Raw genomic sequence first — 26,976 nt, 5'->3', positions numbered from 1 at the left:
GCGCGCAAGGGCGGCCGGGAGCTGCCCATATCCGGGCAGCCTCCGCCGCGGAGACACCGACAAAATGGCGGCGCCGAACTGAGAGGCCCGTGGCGGCGGCGGCGGGGGCGGGCGCTGGCGGAGGGACCGAGCAGCCGCTGCTGGCATCGCGGGGGGCCGCGGCGGTCGTCGCCGCGCGGGCGGGGCCGAGCTCCGTGCGCCCGGGCCCGGGGCGCTGCCGCCGCCGCCTTCTCGCTGCAGGTAGGTCCGCCGTGCCGCGGTGGCGGGTCTGGGGAGCGGCCGGGGGCGAGAGGCCGAGGCGCGGCCGCAGCGCGGGGACGATAACGAGCCCTCTCCGGCATGGCCGGGTTGCCCCGCCGGGGGTCGGCGCCCCCGAAGGCGGCCGCTCCTCGGGAGGGGCGGCGGGGCCCGCGCCACCCGCTCCCCCGGCGCGGCCGGCTGGGCCCCTGCGCCGCCGCCGGGCGAGGGTCCCGCCGCCCCCCGCCGCGGCGCTGGGCCGCGCGTCCCGCCGGCCTGCGCGGGGAGGAGCGGCGGCGCGGGCAGCGCAGCGCTGCGCCGGGCCCGCCTCGCGTCCCGGCCCGGCGACAGAGGCGCCCGCGTCCCGGGGCCCTGGGACAGAGTCGGGATAGCGGTGGCTGTCGTGCGGGCAGCAGCCATCCCGGCGCTGACACCCTCCTGCTGTGGGTGGTGCCCGAGGCGCCGGGCCCCGCCGCGCCGTGGGGGTTACCTGGGTGCCTGGCTGTGCCGGCGCCGCTGACGCGCTGGTGCTCCGCGGCTGCCCCGCTGGGGGCCCTGCGGGTCGCTCTTAGCGCGCTCGAAGCGACCGCCGCTGCTGCCCGGAGCAGCTGAGCACACGCTCGTCCGTGAGAGGAGCCGTATCCTGTTAGAGGAGACGGCAGAGCTTAAGGATGGAAACAAGCAGAGCGAGTGCACAATGTTCCCAGTGTTCGGCTGGCCTCTGGTCATTTCCATCCCAGTCTCCCCTCACCCTGCGTAGTTGTGCCTATTTACCGATTTCAGGGTCCGGTTTTCTCCTCGTCCTATGGAAACTTTTAGCATTGGAAATGCATCCTTTGGCAAATTGCTTTACGGCTCAATGACCTCTTATCTGAAGAACAGCTTCCTTTTGTTGGTTTGAACCGAGTCCCTACAAACTTAATTTTGTGTCTCCCAAATTCTTGATTGTTTTGGTTTATTTTTCCTAGCAATAAAGCGTTGTGATTACGTATAAAATAAGTTATCAGAATAGGTACATGAGAGAGGGAAAGAAAATAGATTAATAGGTGGTGTTCAATACTTAATTGGAAATATGAGTATCTAAAAGTATGTTCAAAACTTCTGGAGATAAGGAAATGCTACAGATCTACTACAAAGCTGTGTATTTTTTTTCCTGAGAAAAACTTGGAAGTCATTGACAGTTGCATGCAACCATTCTGTGTTTTCATTCAAATGCCTATTTTTAAGTCCAATTTTTCATGATTATACTGTAAAAAGGCACGGGGTTTTTTTGCCTTTGCAGTTTGACCTGTAGAGGAAAATACTTTATCCTCATATTTTGGAAAGAAATGACAATTTTTTTTTTTTTTTTTTAACTCCTTTAGGGAAGTGGAGAACTTCATCAGTGGAACAGCTGCATTAACAAACAGATCTATCATTTACATTTGGTGACACAAAACTGCAAGGGGGGGATAGACCTCAGGTCGCTGGAATAGAGTCAGTGTTTGCTAGTTAGGAGTACAAAATTGAGGTCAGTTTCTTACTGAGCAGTCAAAAGTTTATGCTTTAAAATGTGTGCAAATGTCTGTAAGAGGAGGTGACTTTTCGCATGTAAAGCAAGGTGAATTGTATTCAATAATACTTGCTTTCTTGTACTTCATTAAACTGGAGGACCAATTTAGCTGGGTTTTGGAAGAATTAAGACCGTAGTTCACATACACATCAAACTGCTGTTACCCAACACTGCTGCCAAAAGAAACAACCCACCAAAAAATAGTTACTATTTATCTGGGTAAGTTCCTTAGCTTGATTCGCTCTGTGTGGCCTTACAAACAATTACGCTGATGCTAGTAGGTGGTGGGAGATAAGCGGACTGGCTGGTTTACACTGGTATAGCTCTGCTTCTGCTAAAAATTTATGTGAAAGTGCAGCTTTATTTTCCAAGACTGCTTAGTCCATATCCTGTTAGGCTGCAGTTGCCAGCACAATAATAGCTATCAAACACTTACAGCATCCCTTGTCTTAAAGTTCTCAAAGCACTTTAGAAAGAAATGCATTTCTCTCAGTTTTGCACCTAAAGAAATCGGAGCACAAGCTGATTTTTTTCCCCCTTGGTGGTGGACTGTAGGTCTCCTGATTTATGGTTTAAGTGTCCTGTTTAAATTAACCTTGATTTCTCTGAGAGGTGTTACGTCTGTTTATCTCAGCTACCCGTGGTGTAACCATAAAGTGAATATTGAAATACCAGATGAAATTATGGTAAAATACATAGGTGCAAAAACAACTGTCTTCTCCTGAGTTCCAGGACTTTGGGACTTGTTCAGAGGAATAACTCACGTAGGGACATTTCTTTCTTCTCTTGTTGGTATTTTTGTGACACAAGATCAGTACCAACTGTTTTATCTAGGTTACCCTGCCAATGGTGAACTAGTCATTACTCCTAATTTTCACTGAATTTGAACAAGTAATCTAGATTACTAAGCCTCTAAGATAGATATTTAGCCTTGTTATCCTATGTTTTGGGATGAGTTTATGCTAAATGTTTCACTTTTCTGGAGGTGCTGATTCTCTTAAGTGTTATTAGCATATATCCTCACACTTGGGTGTCCAACACGTGTGTGTTTTGAAGCACGTCTATTGGAAAGAAAAGGAACATCCATGGCAAAACTAAATTCTAGTAAAATGGTCTAAATATAGTTACTCCCTTTTCTTTGGAAAAAGTGTTTTTGACAAAGTATTTTCCATGTGGTCTTAAATATGGCATGTTTTGAAAATGACTTTGAAAGTGTCCAGAATTAAATTACATTTTAATTGCTCTCATGATGTACTTCTTGCTAAATCTAGATTTCTTAATACTTTGAGCAAAACTTCACCCTTTATTATTAAAATTCACTTACATGTCTGATGGTCTTTTCCTTATTCAGTGAGCACTGAAGAATTGTATGGTACTAGACTGCGGGAAAAACCTTTACTATAACTACCAAATTACATTTGTTTGAAGTTTCAAACCTATCACAGGGCAAAGAAAGCTTGTGGGTGCAGTTATAGCGCCTAAGATTTAGATAGTTCCATTAGACAAATTATATTATTTCTTAAGTGATTCTCCAAGGAGAATGGGATTAAGTGGATGTCTCTTGTGTTTCTTTTCGCAGTCCTTATTTATGTACTACTTCAAGCTTTCAGGTTTTCTTCATATGTGGGTAGCATGTGTATTTAATTCATATTATTTGCGCGTATATTAGAGGGTTCTTTTTTTCCTATTAACTTCTTGTCATATTCTTCCTCGATCACTGAATCATTAATTGGTTTATGACAGTGCAAATGTTCTAGAAGTGAAACCTGGATGAAGAAAGAGCGACTTTTATGTAGACTGTGTAAAACTTAGACACCTGTTTAATTCATGTCTAATATGAGAAACACTTGTCTACACACTACTTCTTCAAGAGACAAAAGGTGCTTGCAGACATCTGAATCCTCAAAAATAATCCTTCAGAAAACTAGGAATGCAAATTTTTAACACTTTGAGAAACAGAAACAAGAAAATAAGAACATTTCAGTTAGACATTGCATTATAGTAAAGGAACAGTGTGAGTTGAGCTTTACCATTCTTCTAGTTGCCTGTGAAGAAAAGACAGTGCTAAAATATGTAAATTTTGTATCTTGCACTATCTTAGCAACTGGTCTTCCTCTGTGGAGCAGTAGAGACTGCAAAAGTTTTATTTCATGATACTCTAACGAGGCAGATGCTCTGTAACTTCTTCAGCGTTTCACCTTAGTTGCTCCATCCTTTGCCGTACCAGTTGCAGTAGTTACAGTACTAAGTAGTGCACAGCACGAATGCGGAGATCTGAGTTCTCTGCAGACACAGGGTTCTCTCCCTGATGAGTCAGCACCTTCAAAATGCAAACGTTATTTATTTGTTTCTGGCAGAAAGTTCTGTTTCCCTTACCAAATGTCACAGCTATGCTCTCAGTGAATTTGATGCTTGAGTTGTTAAACAATTTTACAGTAAAAAACTTTGATTAAATTTTCTTTGTTTCTTTTTTTCCCCCCCTGCTCTCATCTTCCCTTATGTAAAATAAATTTAAAAATTACTTAACTATTGACAAAGACTGGTTCAAGGAGACTCAAGCTAAGAGACTGTGACAGCCTTAGAAAACTGAACCTTTAGACAGGTTTAAATGGCAGATGGTACAAGAAATCATGAAGTTGCGTGCGATGAGCTAGGCAAGTGTTTACATATGTGACAGCTAAAGAATGGATAACGTGGTAATTATATACTGTCACTGGTGTACTTTGTCCTTCTCACTTCCATCTATTCGTGGAGCTTGATGTCAGAATCGTTGAACAGCTAGGGCGTGTGGTCCATATCCCAGCTAAGGGGATAGCAGAGTTGGCACCTTCAGCTGTAAAAGTGTCGATGGGGAGAACGCGGGTGACGAATGGCGACGGCACCCATCAGAGAGGGAAGGCGAAGAAGCAGTGGTGGGGCAGCGCACACAGCAGTTCATACCTGCTCTTGAAAGCCGTGTCCACCGCACTGAGTTCCTCTTCACTCTGTCCACATCCTTTGCAATTCAGGACAGTTTGGACTTGAGGCGCATAAAACATTTTTTGTTAATGGACTGTTAGAAGCCCAGCACAGTTTGTAATTTAGGTTGAGTAAAGACTGCCTGAAGAAGTTGCTTAGCATGCTTTTAATAACTGTAAAGGCGGTGCTGCACCTGAACGTTTCACTGCCACCAGTGCTACGTCGTGAACTTTTTCACTGCTGTACGGATAATGGGATTTTTTTTTGTTTTTTTAACAGGATAGCAGTTTTGGGTTGTGACAAACTCCAGCACTACGGGAACCACGGTTTCGCAGTGAAGAGCTGCTGCTTTCACAAGTTCTGAAACTACCAGCCAGTCTTCCTTGAATTTTGGTGTGTGAGTCCTTGGAGGAGGTTGCATATATACATGTTTTCATGAAGAGAAGCGAGAAGCCAGAAGGTTATAGACAAATGAGGCCTAAGACTTTTCCTGCCAGTAACTATACTGGCAGCAGTCAGCAGATGCTACAGGAAATACGAGAGAGCCTCAGGAATTTACCTAAACCCTCAGATGCTGCTAAAGCTGAACACAGCATGGGCAAAATGTTATCTGAAGATCCTAGACAAGGCCGAAATCCCCCCAAATTTGTAACATATCATAAAGTTTTGCAGGAGATAAGAAACTCACTTCTGCCTTTTGCAAATGAAACAACCTCAGCTGTCAAAGGAACATCAGAAGTTAATCGACAAATGCTGCAAGACTTACAAGCTGCTGGCTTTGATGAGGTGAAATATTTTGTTTTCAAGATTTGGTGTTCTGCTAACTATAAACTATTAGTACATGTCGGAGGGCGTGTTGATCATGGAATGTTTGAACAGCATATAAGTAAAATAGCTTCAAAATCTGGTAGGTTAGAAATTAATAATTAGAAATTAGGATGTGGTGAAACTGGTAATAATGGGGGATGAAGAGGAATAGAAGGATTTGGAGAGGCTTGGCTTTTTTTTTTCCTTTTTTAAGCATCTTGTACAGTTTGTTCTTATGTGGTAGGGGTAGGTTGTTTTAATTATTTATATAACTTTAGGCAGAGAGAACTGGACTCTCTAGAACATGGATTTTGCCTCTGATACTCAACGGAATTTTGGATTGTGCTCAGATAAAATATGTTGATAAAATATGGCCATTCTAGATTGAAAGGCAGTACCAAATATTTCAGAAATGAATTTTAATGAGCTTCTTACATCTGTGGCTTATAGAAGCTCAGACTTTATGGAGAAAGAAATTTGGCTATCCTTACTTTATGCGCTTGGTCAGATACAGATAAAATAACAAGGTACATGACAATACCAGTTGCAGAGTGTCTTTGCAGTATACTCTCAAGACAAAAATGTCAAGTCTCTTGAAAATCTTGGACATAAGTAATTATTCTACTATTATTTTCATTATAAGAACAGGGAACTAAATAATTGTTCAATTTATTTTTTAAATTGTTGACTAAACTTATTTCCATTAATTAATTTTAATAAGTGAAAGGAGTCTCAAAAGTGGTTGCCAGGAATAAAAAATGAATACACTTACAGCTCCTGTGTTTTTACTGGGATTTGCACATCAAAGTAAATTACACCTGTTTTCGTGCCTTCTCTGTAAACCTGAGTACAAAAGCAGGTTGAAAAAAGAAATACCAAAGAACTCATCTTTCCAAAGGAAAAAGGCACAGTACCACAACAGGGATTGCCTTCACAGGAGTGCGCTGCTTGTAGTAGTGACCAGCTCACGAGTTCTGCTGGCTGTGATACTTTGGTATTTGCAGGGATCTACCTCTACCAAGAGTGAGCTTCTCCAAAACTATCAAGTGGCTTTTCCTCAACAGTGTCCCAGTGTCAGGTGCTGATAGTGGTTTTTCACGTTCCTTTCGCTCACTCAGATACACAGTGCAGGCTGTGTTTTCAGTAAGAATTTTATAATGATAACGGATTTGTAATAATTTGTTCCTGCTCTGTGGTTTGTTGCTGAGGTTGGTTTTTTGTTTGTTTGTTGTTGTGGTTTTGTTTTTGTTTTAAGTAGGTCAGTTTTCAGATCTATTTTTACAGATCGAACCTGCAGTCATTTTTGCAGACTGAAGAATAGTATGTGGCTGGATAATAACCTAGAAAGGTATCTTAAGTTGGTATTTTTGTTGGATCCTTTGTATCTTGAAGCCTTTTGCTCCTACCCTTTGTTCTTGGATGCTGCTGAGAATTCCCAGGACACCTGTGGTTATATGGACCTTTTTTCAGGCACAGTGCCAGCGTAAGCCGTTTCTGCCATGTGTTAACCCACAGTTGTGTGGCCACAATAGTCCATATGGCATTGGCCCCTGAACAGCACCGGGAACAGATACAGCTGAAGTAGGAAAGCGTTCTTCTTGGTGGGCACTGTTTGAGATAGTACATAGGAATGAAATGAGAATATATTTTGAGCTGAGATTGTTTTATGGACTGGATCATAGCTGGGGTGTGTTGGCCAGCTTTTTTACCCCCTTCCTTTTTTTAATATATTGAATGTCACAAATGTTCTGGTTATTCCCCCCCACCCCTCAAGTAGTAGGCAGGATTCAGGGTTAAAGCTGAATGGAGAGATAGGTATCTATAAGTATCAGGTGTATATATATAGTGTGTACATAGACAGTAATATATATATGTATAGTAATTATGGGAGAATGCAGTTCATTGTGTTTTGTTTTTTGTTGTGTTTTTTTTGTTGTTTCTTGGTTTGTTTGTTTGTTTTAAACACCCTAAATAGCTTACAGGAAATCTCTCTTGCTTATTGGGATTCAAGTGCAGTCCTCATGTTGTGTGTAAGGTGATGCTCTTCAAGACATTGAATACTTCATGTTACATAGGTGCCCAAGGTTTTTGTTCTTCAGTGAGAGGGGAGAGAGATCCTGTGGCTCTTGCTCAGGTCCTCTGGTTAGGGGAGAGGGAACTAAATTTAATCTCTTAAAATATTGCTGGTTCTGTACTTTGAGATTCTGTGTGTCTTTGTGGCTTGGTGATGTGAACTTGTAGGTTTAGGTTTATATATTGTAGAATTACTTGGCTAAAAGACAGTAAATTTGGGTTTGAAACTGATTAAGATGAAAACAGTAGTCAGTAGGTAGAAATGAATGATGGGTCCTATAGAAGTGTATTCAAATTGGAAATTAAATACTCTGGACAACTTAACCTTCTGTTTTCACAATGATTAATTAGCGTACTGCTGCTGAAAATGTACTTCTTTGCAACAGATCAGTCTTGCCTACAATAGTAGAAGTGTTGCAGACGTAACTGTCTCACGAAGGAGCTATGAGATCAAAAGTCGTATCTGCTTTTTTCAACAATGTCAGCTGGTCTGTAAACTTGCGACAAACTTGTTATATGTATTTCTTTATTGTAAAATCCTTTTTTAAGGTTCTGCTTCGTTCACTGAATTTAATTATTGTTTCTGAAGGCTGTATGTAATTTTGTATGTTTGTAGTGTTAAAAATGTAGAACAGGCATGGTGAAAGTATAAATGTGGGTTTGAATTTGAAATTGATACTAACTGTTTCCCTTGTGAGCCCTCTTTGGTTTCCCATGGATTTTAGTAGGAGGTGAATGCTGTCGTCTGTAGGTAACCTGTTCAAACATAATGTGAACTGAAGTGATTGCTTCGATATGACAAAGTGTGGCCCTAACAAATCACTAAAGACAGTGAGCTCAATTACAGGGAGTTGTGCTGTGTATTTGTTTCAGATTTGTTGAGTGAACTGCACAAATCCTGTGCAATATAACTGGGAGAGCAGTGCCTAACTTCTAACCATCTCTGAAATTCTGCCTCTGTTGCTTGACCTTGATCTCATTCAAGTCAGTGGAAAAACCACTGGTCCATAATTGACAGAGCTGGGATTGGCCATCAGATCAAAACTTGCATTTGGATCTCTAAGAACACAGACCCTAAATCTACCACAAAATTAAGAGAATTTCTGCCAATAATGTTGTCTTCATCAGGAAGAATTCTTAGGGAGAAACTAATGGATGTTTATTGACAAAAAGTCATGCTAAGTTGAAGGAAAATGAGCAAAAACCAAAGTTCTGAGTCTCACATTAGGGTATCTTTCATAGAATAACTGAGGTTGGAAGGGACCTCTGGTCATCATGTAACTAGCTGTTACCTGGGTAGTGTGTATCAGTGCATGTAAGCAAACTGTACGAATAGCAAAGTGACACGATTTTCATCAAACTATAGTGCTTCAACAAGTTAACTTTTTTTTCCTGAAGATCCAGACTGTATTAGTGTTTTGGAGGATCTGTTGTGGAGAAAACATTTTAAAATTAGTTTAAAATGATTGAGAGACATCAGTTATGTACTTTGGTAAAATTACTGGAGGATATTTGGCTAAAGAGCCATGATTTTTGGTATTTTTGCCATTTTCTTGTGATTTATTTTTTGTATGTAATTTTCTCTTTAGGATATGGTTATACAAGCTCTTAGACAAACTAACAACCGTAGTATAGAAGCTGCCATCGAATTTATAAGTAAAATGAGCTACCAGGATCCTCGTCGGGAACAGATGGTTGCAGCAGCAGCAAGACCTGTAAACGCAGGTATGAAACCGCCAGGTAGGTGTATCCATGGCAACTCAGTAACTCGCTGCGTGTATTCTTAGAGGTGAAAAATATAAAATAGCACATTCCTCCTTCATGTGTGCACAATGGAACAGAGGAGATGTTGAGATACAGTTTTTTGCTTTTAAAAATAGCATGTAAAGTATATAATGCAATTCTTCTGAAAGATAGGTGTGTTTGACACGAATTTTTAAGGTGTTTCTTTCTATAACTGCATGGGTTTGGTATTGTATGTAAGCATTTTATACAAGGAATGGCATTCAGATCTCCTTTTAGTAATTTTTGTCCCTCATTGGTGTGATGCTCATATTTTGTTGCCAGTGTCAGGTGCCATTTAGAAGTCAGTGGTGAGCACTGAATTCTTATTTTAATTTTTTTGTCTCTCTTTTCACACACTCTCCCACGCAGCAGCACTATGTATGTGTACTTTTGTGTGTATATATTATTTTTGTGTGTGTATATGTATTTATGTACCATATGGCTACAATATTTGTATTTTAGGATGTTCTGTTTCAAGACCCCTCTCTCTACTTAATTTTCTGCCTGATTCCAGATTTTGTTTCTATGATTTTTAAGGCAGACTTCATGTTTTTATAGAAGTTAGAGGACAGACTATAGCTTTAGTAGCAACAGAGTCAGAATTTTACTGCTTGCTATTATTGCTTTCTTAACACATGCAAGCGCATTTTTAGTACCTCTTGACGTTTTTCTTTTTTTACCGGGTTTTAGTAGCATACACCTAAACAAACAGTAACTTTCAAATGCAGCAGAAATACTGAACATCTGTTTGACTGAAGTTGAGTGCTGAGCTGCTAGCTCTGTAAAGTGACATTGAATCGACCATATAGGTATGAGGAAAAATAGTAGTCAAGAGTAGCAAAGTACAGCATTATTCTCATTTAGTCTGTGAAGCAAGGTTAGTCGGTGCTTGTGTGAAGCTGCTAGCTAAATGCCACCATTTAGCCATGATTTTCATTGTTATCTGCAAAGAGATAGTAATTAACACATTCTTTTACTGAAGATATAGTGACTTTCAGCAGTTACAGTACTGTATGTGTTTGGAAGTATCTCAGTAATAACATTGTAAAAAGCACAGCAAGACTGCATGGACTGTCAGTTCCTTGCATGTTACTTTGTTTATATGATGCAAAGTAACATCTGTAAAGTAAATGTATTGTAGAGTTTGGCTCTGTAAGTTTTACTTTCATAGAGTTTTAATTCTTGCCTCTATACAACATTTTTACCCATAAAGACATAACTTTTAAAATTACTTAATCAAATTTTGCATGCAAGGAGTATAACAATTTTGGATGAACTGTAGGCATACGAGGGTGTAAGTGGGCTGTTTGATTTTACAACATTCAGTTAAATTTTAGTTGAAAAACACTTCATTTATTATAAGTGTTAAACTGGAAGGAATAGCAACAGGAATAAACCTGTTTTTTCATGCTGTTGCTTTTTTATGTTTGTACCGAACATCTCTTCTGAGTGTTGCTTGTATGCATGATTAAAAATACGTAGTATGCCTAATAATTCTGCATATTACCATTTTTTCAATTAAAAATTAAGTGCATCTGTAATTGAAGCAAAATTCACCTTCAGAAAAGTGATTTCTAAAAACTCTGAAACTATAATTTCATTGCATTTTTTTGCTCTTGTACTGTGTACTGAGCATACTACCATAGCATGCCGTGTATTACTAGATAAAGATAAATTTTTCATGTGAAATACAGTGGATTGTGCTATGTTGGAGAATTCCCATCCTATTTCTGTAGTAATGAATGCAGAAGAATAAAATATTCAAAGCAGGAAATAGAAATAATTTCTAATAATATAAGTGCTGTGTTTTTCTTCTTGTAAAAGCAGGGACTGTACAGCAGTCAGTTAACCGCAAGCAGAGCTGGAAGGGTTCTAAGGAGTCCTTGGTTCCTCAGAGGCACGGCCCTTCCCTGGGAGACGGTGTAGTTTATCGCTCAGAAAGTCCCAGCTCTCAGGCTGATGTAGGAAGGCCGTTATCTGGATCTGGCATTGCAGCGTTTGCTCAGGCTCATCCTGGCAACGGACAAAGAGTGAATCCCCCGCCTCTACCACAGATAAGGAGTGTCACTCCTCCTCCTCCGCCTCCTCGAGGACAGACACCCCCTCCAAGGGGAACTACTCCTCCACCTCCTTCCTGGGAACCAAACTCTCAAACAAAGCGTTACTCTGGAAACATGGAATACGTGATCTCCCGTATTTCTCCAGTGCCACCAGGAGCGTGGCAGGATGGTTATCCCCCTCCACCTATGAATCCTCCACCTGTAAATTCTTCCACGCAGGGTCAGAGAGGCATGAGCGCTGTCCCCATTGGCAGGCAACCGATAATCATGCAGAGTTCTGCCAACAGCAAATTTAGTTTTCCCTCAGGAAGAGCTGGAATGCAAAACGGCAATTGTCAGGCAGAATTCATAGTTCACCAGAATGTGGTGCCTGGGAACTCAGTGAGTCGCCAGCCACCCCCGTACCCCATGAATCCAACTAACAGGCAAAGTCCCACAGCACTACAGATGCAGGCAGGAGGATCTGCTCCTCCTTCAGCATACACCAATGGGAACCTTCCTCAGGCAATGATGGTGCCAAATAGAAATAGTCACAACATGGAACTTTATAATACAAATGTGGCTGGAATACCTGCGTCCTGGTCGCAGCCTTCCCCTGTGCAACCGCAGTCGTCACCTGGCAATGGGCATGACATGCCTGCGTGGCAACCCAACGTTCCTGCGCGGTCAAATTCTTTCAACAGCCATCATGGAAATCGGCAGAGTCACTCTAGCAGCTCTCAGCCTTCGGCTACGACAGTAACAGCTATAACGCCAGCTCCCATTCAGCAACCAGTAAAAAGCATGCGTGTGTTAAAACCAGAGCTACAGACTGCCTTAGCGCCCACTCACCCTTCCTGGATGCCACAACCAGTGCAAACCGTTCAGACCATTCCCTTCTCCGAGGGTCCATCGACAAATATGGCAGTTATGTCTCCTGTTGCAGAGGCTCCAAATTACCAGGGTCCCCCACCACCTTACCCAAAACACTTGTTACACCAGAATCCCTCTGTCACTCTGTATGAGACAGGACCCAAGCTCAACAAGGAGGAGCCACCTATTTTATCCAAGGAGGATGAGAATGAGAGGAATTATGAATGTGTTGATTCAACAGATAAAGAAAAGAAACAAATTACAACATCACCTGTTCCTGTTAGAAAAAACAAGAAAGATGAAGAAAGAAGAGAGTCTCGCATTCAAAGCTATTCCCCTCAGGCCTTTAAATTCTTCATGGAGCAGCACGTGGAGAATATACTCAAGTCGCATCAGCAGCGTTTGCATCGGAAAAAACAACTGGAGAATGAAATGATGCGGGTAAACTCTTTCTTCTTTCTAAATCTATGACTAGAGAACTGTTCCCATGTTAAGAAATATGTCTTATTTGTAGAATGCTTAAATAGTACAGATAAATAGAACATGTGGTATATCGTGGTATTGGAGTCTATTTTTATTTTTTTTGTTTGAGCTGTGGTAAATTCTTCATTGCTTTGTTTACGTACTTCATTGTCTTCTTAGAAATTAATTTTTTTAAGTAAGATTTTTGCGTGTCTATATGTAGCTCATCTGGCTCATGTATGATAAGGCAGCAGAAGCAAAATCATTGTTGCGCGAACTGAGATTTAACTACATGGCTCATAGCTTTTTGTTACGCGTTCTATTTAATCCTGATTTTTGAGTGAGTTATATACAATATTTTAATGATTAGTTTTAAAATATTTTTATTTTTAAAAAATAAACACTGCAGGTACAAGTAGCAAAGCAGGGACAAGTGGTAGGCTGGTTAGTGAGTTTATACAGTCACCCAAACAGTGATACCTTTTACATTCTGCAGTTTATTTACAGTAGCGATAGGGTTTTTTTAAGTTCAAATCCAAAAAATCAGTATTTAAAAGTTATATTTTAAAATGAGGGAGACGTGGTACGTTTTGCCTAAGTATTTTATAATCCAGGCTGTAAGGGTGTCTGTTTAAACAAGGAGTAATTGAAAGGGATAATAAAAAACAGATGTCAACAAAACCATGTAAAATCAACTTCTTTGTGCCTACATGAAGTCAGTGATCTATTTCTGGGATTTCAGTGTTGTACTAAACCAAATCAAAAGGGTAAAAACTGGAGCTGATGTATACATACGTCATTTCAAAAGAGAAAACAGTGAGAATTAGTGAAATTAAGATTTGCAGAAATGGAAATTTGAGATGTATTACTTATATTTCTTAACAATTGTAGTTGAAAATTTGACATAAGTACAATGTACCTTTTAATTTATTCTATGAAAGAATGTATTTAAGTTATGCCACTTTCTTGAAGTGCTGTTTTTTTAAATCCATGTTTTCTACTCTCTGAAAATCCTTACTGTGAGCTGTAGTGTTTTATAAGTGTTTGCCTAATCACGAATATGTAAATGTTAGCAAGATTTCTTCCTGGAACTCTTTCTAGATCTTCATTCTTAGTCTTCTCTCTTTCCTTTTCACTTCCACTAACAGCTGATTTAAACTGTTAAGGTGTGGGAAGCTTTCCTGAACTCTGTAGCCTCCATCCCTGTGTAGACAAGTAAGATTTTGGAGCAACAGTATTTATTAAGAATAGCATGATGCCTTTTTAGAGGGCTTTGCATGCAATCCTGCATCAAAATTAAGCATGAATTTATTTTGACTATTTTTGAGTACTTAAATGTAAGATTATAATTCATGTTGATTTGCAAATTTCACTTTCCCTTCTTACTGTGTTGTGTTCCATAGTAAGCATAAGTATTATGTATATGAAAGCACTGATACACCTTTTCTTGATATTTTTCTTGTGCATTTAAAACACCCTAATAAATCTCTTTTCTTATATGAAATGCAATTTATAATATTTATACTAGATTTAAAGCTGGGGTGTTTAATTACAGGCCGAAGGGTGGAAAATGGGCTATTATGCTGCAGCAAACCTCTCCTTTTTCATCAGGGTATAGAAGAGGAATCCTGCAATAGTGAAGTATATTTTGGGTCTTTATGAGAAGGAGAAAGGGAAACCAGCTCGTTACTTATTTCAGGAAGTTTAAGAGGATTAAACAAGTATTAAATCCCTTCTTTTCTCTGCTTTGGTAGGAATTTTGAAAGAAAAAAAAATACCAGAATGCATCCCTGCAGAAATACTTACCTTCACAGGATGCTGTATTTCTAGCATAGGTGACATATTTCTATGCTATCAGGTTTCCTAGGGAATAGAGTGGAGCTGTGTCAGAAATGTTTAATTTAGATGTGTGAATTTGCCCAAGAATTATGCTAGATGTCTTTGCCGCACAGAGAAACTTAAGTCATGATTTAAGGCGCAGAAAGATAAGAAGGGACCAAAATGAGAGTGACATGTGTGATATCGTACATCAGTTCAGGAAGCTCTCCTGTCTGGCATTGACTGGAACTAATTGGAGGTGTATGTGCATGAGTGTTTGTGCAGCTGACAAAGTTGGTTAATTTTTGGTAAAGGCTGTAGCTGAGGAGAGTTCTAGGGAAAATAACAGCAATGCAGGGAATGATGAGTTTGTGATGAACATTTATTTTAGTGGATGCCATAGGAAAAAGTGAAGATGAGTTGCGGGAAGAGATGAAAAATTAGGGCACTGGAGCTATTTTTTACAGCAAAATTGTTAGGATGCAACAGCTAGAGAGCAGGTTGTAGAAGGTAAAGCTACAAGGTGTTGGGAGACTCTGTATGTCTTGCAGTGATTAATTACTGTGTTGGGTCTCACTCCTTCTAGGGTTTTGTTGCCATCTAGATTATACTTTTTGCCAGTTTTCTGACTGATCAGTGGGGCTCAGTTTGTGTGCAAGTGGGGCTGTACTGAAGCAGACTTCGTGGTTCAGATGGGACTTGAGAAGGTGACCCACCGTTGTCCGAACTTCTGCATTGAAATGTGCCTTAAGCATGTTCATTCACAGAAAACTTGAGATGTTTCTGTCCTGGAAGACAGTGCCCAGGTATTCCTGCGGTCATGTGTTGAGAAAGACAATTTCTTGATTCGGAGTAGGGAGTTGAACCGATTTCCCACATCCAGTCTTGAAACTACTACTACCTAGTCCTAACTATTGCCTGTCTGATGTCAGCAAAAAATTTTGTCTCAAATTTGAGACGGCCTTCCCCCTTTAAATCTTACTGAATTGATATTCCATGTGAGTAGACAAGCATTTTGTATGCATTTTTCTAATTGCATCTCCTTTGGATCCATTTTTGTTATGATGCCTGTAAGAAATCTGTGTTCTAACAGTGTTTTCTTTAATAGATGACATATAGTGTACTGAAAGCATTTTAAGATACTGAATGATATCTAATTGATCTTTTATCTTGCTGTTTTTCTCAGTCACATATGTTATAATTTGTTTCAAGTTATGTTTTAAGTTAGGCAAAGTAGAAGTCATCTATTAACATGCAGTTTATACAGGCCTAGACTAGCAGTTACCTAATCCTGATGATGGTCCTGAGTACTGTTACGCAGACGGTATCTTAAGCATTTGAAACATTAAGGAGGTGGAAGCAGCAAGATTTGGTATCAGGAATCGATAAGATGTGACAATAAGAAATAGAAATCTTCTAGAATAGTGCTTGAGTAACAGTTGTGATGTTTGCAGGGATTCAATTTGGCCATGTTCAATTTTATGATCAGAATGTCCAGGAAAAAATAAGGAAATATATTGTAGGTTGAAGTTGGAAGTCATTGCTGTAGGATGGTGATATCAAGCCAGGTAGGCAGATAAAATAGTTGAGATGCTGTGAGAAAGGGAACATACAAGATTTTGAAAATGCTGACAGAAAGCAGAAGAAGAAATGAACATAAACCTGTGTGTGGGTAGTGTCACAGAGAAAAGAATATGAATAGAAAAAAGATTCTGCTCACATTAAAACCAAAAAGAGGGGATATTCTGATTCCAGGGCCTGAAATTTGCCGAGAAAGATGGCACTGGGATTGAACGGCACTTTAAAGGAACTGAAGCCAGCAAAAGTACACTAGGAGGAACCCAGGCTGGAATACGAAGAGAATGCTTAGCGTGGTTCTTGCAGATAAGGGTTTCCACGCTGTAGGTGATGAGCTATGTGTGGCCTGTGAGTGTTTCAGCTGTCAGAATGTTAGTGGTGTGGGCCAGAACAGCAGGGGTGTCCCTTCAAGACAGGGGTGTGTGCACAGATGGGAGCCAAGAACTGATACCGTGGGGAGAAGCGAGCCACTTCAAAGAAATTGCTCTGCTCAACTTGTTGGTATGTGGAGTGGAGAGCAGTAGAGGGAGTATGACTGAAGTCCTGTTAGGAAGAGGTGGGTTATGTGGTAAGAGGGAAGATCAGGTCTTGGCTTGTGGCAGAGGCATGCGCTTGGTGTGGGTGGACAGTAGGAAACAGCGCCACGTGGATCTGGTTTGTGTAGGTACGCAGGGAAGCATGAGAGCGAGAGTTGCATACTCTCTCCTGCAGCTGAAGTTCCACTGATGTGGTCAAGAAGTTCAGTGACTTCTGCTCTACCTCGTCTAGAGAGTGGAAGCCTTTCCCACTGCAGCTCCTTAGTTAGCCCTCAGCGACTTACTGCTCCTAGGCATGTCTTGGCTTCTTTTAGCTCTGCGAAGAGAATCAGGGAGGCAGTTGATGCACGCTGTTACTCTGATAAGTATTATTTGCAGGGGTTTTAATCAGTGGTTTGTAAATTACCCTTTCTGTGCTTGAGAACATACTCCCTTCTCAAGAACCTTCTGGTGCATGGCACCTTGTGCATTTTGCTGTTGAAAGTGATCACGTTTTGTTTTATATCACTCCTATATGTTTTCATAGAATCCTAATGTGTAAATTAAAAAAAAAGGAAAACAAAAACCCTAAAGTATTACTTCCCATGCTGTACATAAGTATTTCGTTTGCTTTGCCTAAGCCTTGTAATTACAAAATCACCAAGAATCAAGAGTACTGTTCGCTTTTCAGATTTCTTTCTGTTTGCTCCACAGGTTGGATTGTCACCAGAAGCCCGAGATCAAATGAGGAAAATGTTGTGCCAGAAAGAGTCTAATTATATTCGGCTAAGAAGAGCTAAAATGGACAAGTCGATGTTTGTAAAAATTAAAACCCTGGGAGTTGGTGCATTTGGAGAAGTTTGCCTAGCAAGAAAAGTGGATACTAATGCTTTATATGCAACAAAAACTCTGAGGAAAAAAGATGTATTGCTCAGAAATCAAGTGGCTCATGTTAAAGCTGAGCGGGATATCCTTGCAGAAGCTGATAATGAATGGGTGGTTCGCCTGTACTATTCATTCCAAGATAAGGACAATTTGTACTTTGTAATGGACTACATTCCAGGAGGTGATATGATGAGTCTCCTAATTAGAATGGGTGTCTTTCCAGAAAATCTGGCACGGTTCTACACAGCAGAACTGACCTGCGCAGTTGAAAGTGTTCATAAAATGGGCTTCATCCACAGAGATATTAAACCTGACAATATCTTGATAGATCGCGATGGTCATATTAAATTGACTGACTTCGGGCTCTGTACAGGTTTTCGATGGACCCACGATTCAAAATACTACCAGAGTGGTAAGAGAAGTACAAAAGGTTTCTTTTTTATTTTGTCGACGTGTCGTTCTTTGCAAGGAATTAAATAATAAATGAGTAGAAAGAGGATTGTGCTGTTTCCTTTCTGAATTTCTTTCCTTATTCAGAAAGGAAACAATATGTCTGCACACCACTCAAATTAGAGAAAGCAATGTTTAGTTAGGGAGGGTTTGTAAGTGTGAGCATTGATTCCTTAAGGGAGAAGGAATGAGCTGTGCTGCTGTAAGTTTGTCCCATTAGTGGTTTCTGAAATTAGGACAGAGAAAATCGCCACGGTAGCAAGATAATTACATAGACAACAGCCCTAACGCTGTTTTGAAGATAGGACTGATGTTTTATATGTAATTGTTCTTAAAAACCTTGCCCCAAGTTCTGAGTGTCTCATGTCCTGCCTTTTAGTGTAACCTGTTGATTTCTGAGAAAGGTTTAAGTAGGCTTTTAAAAATCCTACTTGATTACCTAAAACAACAGCTAAAAAAAGGTTAGAGCAAAAAAAATTGAGAGTGATAAAATACAGATTTTGTAATAACCTATTTTTAATTTTCAAAAATAAGAACATACCTTCAAAAACAATTTTTAGATTACTTTTGACATGTTTTTATCAAAATATCATGTATCTTGGGCCAGGCTGTTACACAGTCTCTGGAGAGAAGTTGAAGATTTAAAATCTGATTTTATTTTTTGATGGTTTAAATACTGGGGGTTTTTCTGTTTACATAAGAGCAAGAACAATATACACCCTGTACCCGCAATGTGGTTATGTTAAGGAAAAACTGAGAAAAGATCAAACTCTGTACTTTCTCATAAATACGTAAAAAATTAACTTAAAAACCCAATGTCCTCAAAAGTTGGTATTTTATATCTTAAGCAAAAAGTCAAAATCCTGATGTTGATGACCTTTTTAGCTCTCAAATTGAGTGTTGAAATTGAAACAGATTCTGTCTTATAACAAGAAATGTTAACGGATAAAGAAAATTTCGTACTAGTTAAGAACTAAGGTAATCTTCCTCATTTTTGGCATCTTTCTCACACAATTATAGGCGATCATGCACGTCAAGACAGTATGGATTTCAGCAATGAATGGGGTGACCCAGCAAATTGCAGGTGTGGAGATCGGCTGAAGCCACTGGAACGCAGGGCTGCACGTCAGCATCAGCGCTGTCTGGCACATTCCCTTGTTGGCACACCCAATTACATTGCGCCAGAAGTATTGTTACGAACAGGTAATGCGTTTTTGTACTGTAATCTCGCTTGAAAAGTAACTGATATTCAGGTAGCTTGCTTCACCTTTTTACACGGCCACTTTTCCCAAGCATATAATATTTTGACAAAAAATAAATAGTTGTTAATATGGAAATCTTAAACAAGTATTGAATAGAATTCTCTTGTGAACCATTTTATTCTTAGAAATACAAGATTAAAATTATTCTAAGGCTTTGACTACCTTGTTTTGACTTCATTTCAGGTTACACACAGTTGTGTGACTGGTGGAGTGTTGGAGTAATTCTCTTTGAAATGTTAGTCGGGCAGCCTCCATTCCTGGCACAGACACCACTGGAAACACAAATGAAGGTAACTTTAAAAGTCGGGTATTAAGAGTGTGAAAAAGCAGGCTTGAAATTTACATAGTCTTTCTAATTTGCAGTGGAATCAGAGGTGACTTTTGAGAGTGCTGCTCTATCCAAGCACGTTATAAACTAACAAAATTTTAAACTTTACATTATTGTGGCAGTGCACGACATTTGTAAAGGGACTTCAGGGATCGCGTTCATATCTTTTATCTGGTCGTACGGTAAACATGCCAACTAAAAATCGCTTTTCAGATCTCAGCCGTTCCCTTTCACTTTTTGCACCTGTTCCAGTTATTATTTCCACTTTATTTCCGTCTCCTCTTCCAGCATCTGAGTGTTCTTTTCCCACCACTTGGCTTACGTACCCGCTCACCTGCAGAGGATTTCCTTTGGTGATGTACCTGCAGGTGCTCAGCATGCAAAGGTGAAGGAGCAGCAGATGACTCTGGCTGCTCAGGGTTATTGGCAGCTCAGGGCATTGGTCCTTCCTGAGCCCCAGCTGTTTCAGAGAAGCCACCAGGGCAGTCTTCTGCAGGTGCCATTTTGCAAAACTACATTCAACTTGCAAGATACTAGTTGGCTCAAATGTAGTGTAGTATTGATTTTTTTTTTTTTAACTCCAAATATGTTAATCTTTCCAGTGCATCAAATAAATCAAAAGTCGTTTGCCTCACCTTCTGTTTAAGATTGTAAGCTATGTGCCTAATCTCAGGTTCCAGGTGCTGGATTTTATGGTATCTTTCTTGGTTTATAGCTGGGGTATTCTGTGCCAGACTCTAGTTTAGATTTGGAATGTGAATAAACTTCACCTGGATTTTGCCAGATTTCCAGACAAAATATTCCTTGTGTATCTGAAAGAGCAGCTTCCTGTTTTCCCCTCTCTAGTGTGAAAACACTTAAATATGTTGAATGATTACTTTGTGGCTGTTTGGTTTTTTTGTTGTTGTGTTGTTTTAATTTTCACTGTGTTTTTTCTTTTTTATGAAATTGTAAATAAATAACACCTCTTTTTGCTTTAAAGGTTATCAACTGGCAAACTGCACTTCATATTCCACCTCAGGCTAAACTGACTCCAGAGGCCTCCGACCTTATTATTAAACTCTGCCGAGGGCCAGAAGATCGTTTAGGCAAAAATGGTGCAGATGAAATAAAAGCTCATCCATTTTTTAAAACAATTGATTTTTCGAGCGATCTACGACGGCAGTCTGCTTTCTACATTCCTAAAATTGCTCATCCTACGGACACGTCAAACTTTGATCCAGTTGATCCAGATAAATTGTGGAGCGATGATGATAAGGAAGGGAACAGAAATGATACACTTAATGGGTGGTATAAAAATGGAAAACATCCTGAGCATGCTTTTTATGAGTTCACCTTCCGAAGGTTTTTTGATGACAATGGCTACCCATACAACAATCCAAAGCCTATTGAGTATGAGTATGGTAGTTCCCGAAACTCAGAACACCAGTCAGATGATGATGATGATGATGAACAGGCAGGTAGAGGAGTTCAAAATCGTGACCTGGTTTATGTTTAGTAGAGGACTAAATATTAAAAACTAAATAAACTTATTTTGCAGCTGCAGTTTTTGAAAAGTCTCTTAAGAGAATTGAGAGAAGATTGCTAGGATAAATACATGCACATTTTTTTTTTTTTTAAAAAACACTAAGAAAATTGTGTCTTCTTTTACCCTCTCTGTACATTTTGTTTCCCCAGAATACGGGGAAATCCTTCTCAAATGTTAATTTATTTCAGCATTATTAATTGTTTAATTTAGAAGAGATTTGATGTTAGGTGCAAAAAAGTATCACTTGAAGTTTGTTATCAGTTCTCTGTACTCTAAGTACTCAAAATAGGAAATAGTGATGATTATTTTTTTTTCCCCCTAAGATGATGCCTGGTATCTATTTGTACATATACTGAATAATTTTAGTAAACAAATCTCTGCTTCAGAATTTTTAATGACAGTTTTTCCTTGCATTGACCAAATATAAAACCTACTTGACACTAATAAAGCTCTCTGATACATTTCTGAAGAGGGGGAAAAAAAAAAAAAAAGGCTGCTGTACCCTCACTTCTCGCTGTATTTAGCCTAATTATTCACAGTGTTGGAAAAACTGAGCCATCTATCTGGTGAAACGTTTCCAGCTGCTGTGGTAGTGGCATAGTTCTCAGCTTTGGAACAAGAAAGTGTCAGTCTTGGCTACAGCATGATTGTAAAGTGGTAAAGCATCAGAACTAGTATTTTATTAAATAGTAATTGAATTTGACATCGGTAACACTGCAGCATGTGACTGGTACTCTCAAAGCAGAAGGACTGCTCACTCAGAAACAACTTGATTGTCTCCTGTCATCAGTTCTCCTATAGTTATGAGAGGAAAAGAGCTTTAGGGAAAAAACACTTTCTGAAATCTAGTTTAATTTTCTGACTACAACCAAACTCTAAAGTGTGTACAGTTCTGCTTTAGTTGGAGTTTTTAGTTTGAAAAATAAATTTTAGTATAGTTTCTTTGTTATATGTTTGAGATAGTAATGGGAAAAGGTTATAAATTACGGCTTTTGAGACTGTTGCTGCGGAGACCAGTTTCACTTGGCTTTAACAGTTGCTCTCCTATTGCACAGACGGTGCGGAGCAATGTCGCGCACCAGTCCACCTGAGCCGTCGGTACAGTTTCAGTGGTCCGTCTTTCACGGCCCAGTTCAGAACGGGATTAGGACCTTAGGGCTGTGTCTGCTGCCTTCTGCGTGATGGTTTTCATAGCTTCCCGCAGCAGGTGAGCAGGCATCCCCTTGGGTCTGCTGGTGGGAGGGTACTGAGCCTGTTGGGGCTACTGGGAGCAGGGAGGGGGGCAGCCCTCTAAGCAGCTTCCCTGAGGCAAGGCCAGGAGTCACCGGTGAGAGGCAGAAAGAATTATGGTTTTTATCTCTCTCCCTCTGCCTGTCTCCTGAGGCTAACACAATGGTAAAGAAAATGCACTATTTTTAGTAAACGTCATGTCTTTTAAAACATTTCCTCCTTCTTGGAATTGAATTCCGATGGATAATCTAATAATGTGCCCGTAAGCATTACTGCTTTCTTAAGTTATTATTTGTGCCATTGCACTGGCATTGTGACTATCTAAACATGATGAAATTGGTGTTCATAGCTGTTCTCGCAGCAAACGCCAGTAACTAGTTTACTTTTCTCACCAAGCTGGTTTAAGAAACTCGTGTGCGCTTCTGGCTGTTTGTTGCCTTTCGGTGCTGCAGTTCAGCGTCCCTCCTTGTGCCAGTGCAGCTGTCCGTAGCACTGTGCTAAATACCGGGTCAGTGAAAAAACTGCTTGGTGGTTAGCATGTGGAGGTTTGTAAGCGTGTTCATTGGAGCGATCCGGTTTCCAGTGTGGTCCAGAAAATCATTTATACTGGCGTAACTGAGGAAGGAGTGAACTGCAGTAAAGAGAGTTGGCAGCGTGGAAGCTTCTTAAACAGACTTTGTCACGGGAGAAAACATTTGTGGAAGTTCACCCCTCTACTGTGAAATGCTTATCGTGGTTAGAAGATGGTTACGAAAAATTGTTTGGTTTTTTTTTTCCCTCAAGCAGGTAGTTAGTTACTTTCTATAACGAAAATGGGTTTGTAGCTTAATAAAACAATTCATGTTCTGTCTGCCTGTTCCACAGCTGTTGAAATAGAATAGTTTTTTTTAAGATGCATTTCATTTAGCTTGAGTATTATAAAATGGCTGCAGCGTATAACTACTCCATTTTATATATTATGTAAAAAAGATTGTTTTCCATGTAAATAAACCTTTAAATGTTATCCTCCTTCATAGTAAGTATCCCAGTAAAACTGGTCTACTTGTCTTGGAGTAAAGTATAATATATTACTGGTTAAAGGTAATTTAATCAAGCCTGCCTTACCATTTGTGAAGTGTGCAGAGAAAATAATGTCAGTTCTTCATTAAATTGACTTAAAATTGCCTTTTTATCTGAGCATATTTCTCCTCTGCCTGCATTGTATTATGTTATATTCCTGTTTAATGCTATAACTGGTCTTTAGCCAATGTGTTTAAAAAAAAAAAAAAAAAAGGAAAAAAGAAAAAGTCTGTAAAGACACCACAGTTCTATACAAGCAAAACCAATTGCTTTTATTCAAGGAAATTATTGAGTCTTTTAAGGACATGTGCAAGTACTGAAATATTAAATATTATTTTACCATTTTAAATATAGGAAGAGTTCACATCTTTAGAATTTGGTAGATGCTTCTGGCGTTTTCTGTTATCTTGTGTTAGAAGTTGTAATGTACATTGTTTGAATTTTACCACCTATATGCTGCAGTATTATGTATTTCCTTGCAAAAATGCAGTGTGTTACAGTCCAAGTTCTCTGAGAAAGTTAGTTATACATAAATGCTGTCACAACTCTCCAACATGCTATTGCCTTACCCATGTTTTGAAACTTCACGTTTCATACGTAGGTTCAGAGTCTGTTGAGATTCTTCATAGCTGCTGCTTAAAACATGGGTATTTCGCTGGTGACCTATGATGGGGATTGGTTTGTACAGGCAGTTGAGAAGAGAAGCCCCTGACCAGCAGCTGTGGAATTCTGCAGTAAGTTTTAGTTCAGGTTGCTTTCACTTTGTAAAGCATGAAAATAAATTTCTCTTTTATGTGCCCTTGTACACATATTAATTGTATTTATAAAATGTTCTATAGTCCCGTAACTGTACTGTAAATACTATTTGATATTCAGTGGCATTCTATCCTAGGGCAGGCCCTCTTGCTGTATCTTTTCTATCCTCAATTTGTAATGGAATCTATAGAATATATGGCTAGAAAGTCTCTTCGAGACTGGCGTATCTTCTGCTGTTGCAAAGCTGTGAGTGGGAATGATTTATTTAGACTCCTTTTAATATTATTCAGCTAATAGGCAGTGCAGTGGGTGGGTTCTTAAATGATGCTGCTGTCACCCGAGATGCTATTAGGCTTTGGTTTCAGATGTCTTTGGTGTTTCAGAGCAGACCTTTAATCTTTGCTTTAATTCAGCTGAAGCAAAAAGATAATAAATTGGGTCAATGTCGTAGTAAAATGTTTGAATGCCTTAAGATGCTCTTGATAAAGGCACTATTCAAGTTTACTGATTTATATATATCTATATAGATATAGATAGATATATTCCATGTGTTTATATGTATATATAATGTCTTTTTTGTATTATAAATATCCTTCTGACTGTCAGTTCTTTTGGATCCTCCAATTAAATACATAGACCACCGCACAATTGTGCTTAAGCAAATTATTCATTTATGACGTGCCTAGTTAGTGAACTTAACAGTCTCGCGTTATCTCACGCCCGTAGTAAGTTACTGACCGGTCCTTGGAGTATTGGGTATTTGTGTCTGTCACGACATGGGCATCCCCTTTGCCAGGTCTCTGCATACCTGTAGTCCAGCTGCATGTGTGGTATGTGATCTCTGGATGCTGGCTGGTGTGTTTGGGTTTTATAGGGTTACGTGGTGGGGGGCGGCTTGGACCGTAATCTCTGGGTCCCCTGAAGTTCGTATGAACAGAATGTGCCTCTTTTACGTTGACTTTCCCAGTCGGTGCCCCAGAGCGTCCGTCCCCTTCGTGCAGGAGCGCCAGGTGTCCTGTCTGCCTCTCTGTGCCCGATGATTGAGGAGCTGAGGCTTCCCTGCCCCTGCTGACTGAACTGTTAGTGCAGCCTGCGTGTTTGACCTAGGGGATGTGAGTGGATGGTTGCACTGACGCTTACTTAAAAGTTACTTCAGAATAAGGGCACTTGTGAACAGCCTAAGTGAATCATCAGCTGCTGGTAATCCGTGACATTCCTTCTGAGTTTTAGAAGCTTTCTGGTTTCTCAGAATCGGTTTCTGTAGTGTAACACCTGCTGGGGTAATAAAAAAAACAAACAAACAATGAATCTTTATAAAAAGTGAAAATCAAGTTCTTGTTTTGGCTAATCAAATATGAAATGTAAACATCAGTTGCCCAAATGCATGTATTCTTCTTTCCTTCTCCTTCACACCCCTTTCCCCCCAAGTCCCCTTTACGCTGCAACAGCTCTACCAATTAACAAAAAAATTGCATATGTTTAATATCAGTAATGTTATTGTACTTAGCTGTCACCTCATGTTTGTAACCTGTTCTCAAGAGTATACATTTTGATGTTAAAGAGTTCTATTTATTGGTGCTCTTTCCCTGTCCTCTGCTGCCTCTTCCATCAAAATAATTAAATCTTAGTTATTTATTATGCACACATTATGTATTGTGAAGCTATTCCTTAAGAGAGATATGACAATATATCACAGCTTTCATGTTTGTTAGGAGGGAAAACTGTTTCTGAGAAAGTCCACTTTGAAGTGCGCATCTCAAACTGCTGATGCAGAAACCAGTGTCTTATTGCAGAGACTATTTTATATCCTAATTCTTCTACCTTTGGTGGGGGGACACGACACAGGGTGGAAGTACGGCACCATTTTTCATTCACGAGCAACCTGTGGAAGGAAGAAGGGTAATCCCTCCAGCTCTAATCAACCAAGTGATGCGATACAGCAACACTTAGAATTTTAAACACTCATCAACAGCAATATAGAAATGATTGTTTTAAATTCAGACGCTCGTTAAATGGATAGCATCAAGGACAGTTTCCTGTGGCTTTCTAAGGTCAGGATCTGGTTTTCCTAAGCCCCGTGGTACACGATGCTGTTTTCTTTCCCAGAACACCACCCTTTAGAACAGTTTGAAGAGCTGGAGACTGTCACAAAGCAATGAATGATGTGGAAATATAAATGGATACGTCATCTTCACTTGGCAAACCCCATCGTTGCGAATTATGGAAAGTAAAGAGCTAAATGAAGCCAAGCGATTGATCCAACTTCTGCTTCTTGTAATGCTCCCTTTGAAAATGCGGCCGTTCCCCTCAACCGCCGCCGCGGGCTTTCAAACGGTCGCGGCGGGGCGGGCCCGCCCCGCCGCGACCGTTTGAAAGCCCGCGGCGGCGCAGGCGCAGTCCGCCCTTCTCACCTTGAACTGAGGGAGGCGGAGCATCTGTTTTCGTAGCAGCATTGGTGGTTCAGTGGTAGAATTCTCGCCTGCCACGCGGGAGGCCCGGGTTCGATTCCCGGCCAATGCAATTACACTTTTCTTTTCCCGCTCTTATTCCCCCAGCCTATTTTTTTTTTTTTTTTTTTACTTAAAAATTAAAAAGCAAAAAGCTTATCGCTGTTCGTAATAACGCTAAAAAAGACGCCTACGTGTTATCGGCCTATACGGGCGAACCTTCACCCCCCGCTTCGCCAGGCTGGAAGTGACGCAACCGGATTTGCCTTCAAACTGCCGGCGGCGGCGGCAGGAGGCGGGCAAGGCCGGGGGCGGGGTTAGTGCCGCTGGAGGA

General features: G+C 40.4%; 1 protein-coding gene across 5 annotated transcripts; it reads left to right on the top strand.

The window, feature by feature from the left end:
• The first annotated feature begins 52 nt into the window (after window positions 1-52).
• Window positions 53-21,773, top strand: LATS1 (large tumor suppressor kinase 1). Of its 5 annotated transcripts, none has more exons than XM_082305279.1 (8): window positions 53-240; window positions 5,027-5,533; window positions 9,217-9,352; window positions 11,237-12,765; window positions 17,412-17,994; window positions 19,053-19,235; window positions 19,478-19,584; window positions 20,605-21,773. In XM_082305279.1, exons 2-8 carry the CDS (start codon window positions 5,183-5,185, stop codon window positions 21,118-21,120), a joined length of 3,405 nt encoding a protein of 1,134 aa, XP_082161405.1. In that variant the 5' UTR covers window positions 53-240; window positions 5,027-5,182; the 3' UTR covers window positions 21,121-21,773. The 5 variants fall into 5 exon arrangements, with proteins under 5 accessions (XP_082161405.1, XP_082161402.1, XP_082161406.1 ...); XM_082305276.1 differs by having other exon boundaries at window positions 9,217-9,367; XM_082305280.1 differs by having other exon boundaries at window positions 54-240; window positions 11,240-12,765.
• The last annotated feature ends 5,203 nt before the right edge of the window (window positions 21,774-26,976 follow it).

Source organism: Platalea leucorodia (assembly GCF_965183815.1).
Source record: "Platalea leucorodia genome assembly, chromosome: 3".
NCBI classification, from domain to species: domain Eukaryota; kingdom Metazoa; phylum Chordata; class Aves; order Pelecaniformes; family Threskiornithidae; genus Platalea; species Platalea leucorodia.
Note: the sequence above shows the minus strand (reverse complement) of the source record. Positions and strands in the feature narration are given on the sequence as shown.